At 57.9% G+C, this 1406-nt stretch overlaps 1 protein-coding gene across 1 annotated transcript in view; it reads right to left on the reverse strand.

Annotated features, from left to right (window-relative positions):
- Positions 1-1048: 1048 nt before the first annotated feature.
- The window catches only part of LOC143281399 (uncharacterized), a 46153-nt gene continuing 45795 nt past the window's right edge, over positions 1049-1406 (reverse strand). The window contains exons 2-3 of the mRNA XM_076586607.1: positions 1350-1406; positions 1049-1125 (exon numbers count right to left, since the gene is read on the reverse strand). The exon at positions 1350-1406 is cut by the window's right edge and continues 398 nt beyond it. Coding sequence (XP_076442722.1) covers positions 1049-1125; positions 1350-1406 — 134 coding nt within the window. The remainder of the gene's footprint in view (positions 1126-1349) is intronic.

Raw genomic sequence — 1406 nt, forward strand, 5'->3', positions numbered from 1 at the left:
TGTGTGTGTGTGTGTGTGTGTGTGTGTGTGTAGACTGGGGTGGTGGTGGTAGGGTGTGGAGGGGAAGAAGGTGGTTGGGTAGGGAAAGGATAACCCGGGGGAGGGGGGGGACTACAGACTTGGGCAATGTTCCTCAGAATCCACCCCACAAGGAGAGATCCCAGAGCCCCCCCCCCCCCCCCCCCCCCCCCCCCCTTGCTCTCCCCCCCCCCCCCCCCTCACCCCTTCAAGAGACTCCACCCGACATTCTCTTGCACAAAATGCTCTCACAGATATAATTAATTAATTATATGAGTCAAACAAGAACTGTCATCAATGTTCAGAAAGCCAAGATGAGGACGTGGCCAGTCTCAGGCTCCCGACAACAAGTCTTGACTGGACATCGTTCGACAGAACGAGAAAGCTGTGGCAGATCCATATGTGTGTGTGTGTGTGTGTGTGTGTGTGTGTGTGTGTGTGTGTGTGTGTGTGTGCGCGTGTGAACACGATTTGAGAAAAGAGTTCATGACGCTTTGAGTTTACCTTTTTGACAACCTGCCAACATGCAGCGTGCAGTACAGTACTGCTGTCGTGGCCACCCAGACAAACACTTGTTTTTTTGGTTTTCGTTCAGGTGAGAAGAAGAAACGTCCATGTCTATCCTCCAACGTGTTTCTGAATGTCTACACCGCAGGACTGTAAACATGGCATGACGACCTTGTTGCAGCTTGCCAAGCTGCTGATGCTGAATCAAACAGCAAGTTGAGATGAAGTTCTTCGAGGGCAGAGGGGGGCACGGGGGGGGGGGGGGGGGGGGGGGGGGGGGGGGGGGGGGGGGGGGGCGAAGAGCGTGAGGTCTTTGGGGGCAGGATAAAGACAGGATCACCGCCCTTCCCGTCACGATTTACCTGACTCTTGAACTCCCCCCCCCCCAACCCCCCCCCCCCCCCCCCCCCCCCCCCCCCAAAAAAAAAAAAAAAGACACGGTCAGTTGCAGTTCAGTCCCCGTGTAAAAAAAAAAAAAAAAAAAAAAAAAAAAAAAAAAAGCCTCACTGCAAGTCACGTAGATCTAGGTGGAGGAGAAGCCGAAGAAGAAGGAGGAGGTGGAGGAGGTGGTGGATGAAGAGCTGGAGACTGCTGCTGCGGCTGGGAGGTGGCAGCGGACGAAGGGTGAAGGGGGTGGGGGTGGTGGGGGTGGTGGTGGGGGTGGTGGGGGGTGAGGGAGAGGTGGAGCTGCGGGGGAGGGGGAGGCAGGCCCAGGGACAGGGGGTGCGGGAGGGGCAAGGGGGGTAACGGGAGGTGGAGGTGGTGGTGGTGGTGGTGGGGGGTGGACGTGGGGGTTAGCCTGCTGGGGGGCAGGAGGGAGAGGCCTCCGGTGGGGCTGGGGATGGGGATGGGGATGGGCAGAGAGGCCGGGACGGAGATCA

Source organism: Babylonia areolata, chromosome 4 (genome assembly GCF_041734735.1).
Source record: "Babylonia areolata isolate BAREFJ2019XMU chromosome 4, ASM4173473v1, whole genome shotgun sequence".
Taxonomy (NCBI): domain Eukaryota; kingdom Metazoa; phylum Mollusca; class Gastropoda; order Neogastropoda; family Buccinidae; genus Babylonia; species Babylonia areolata.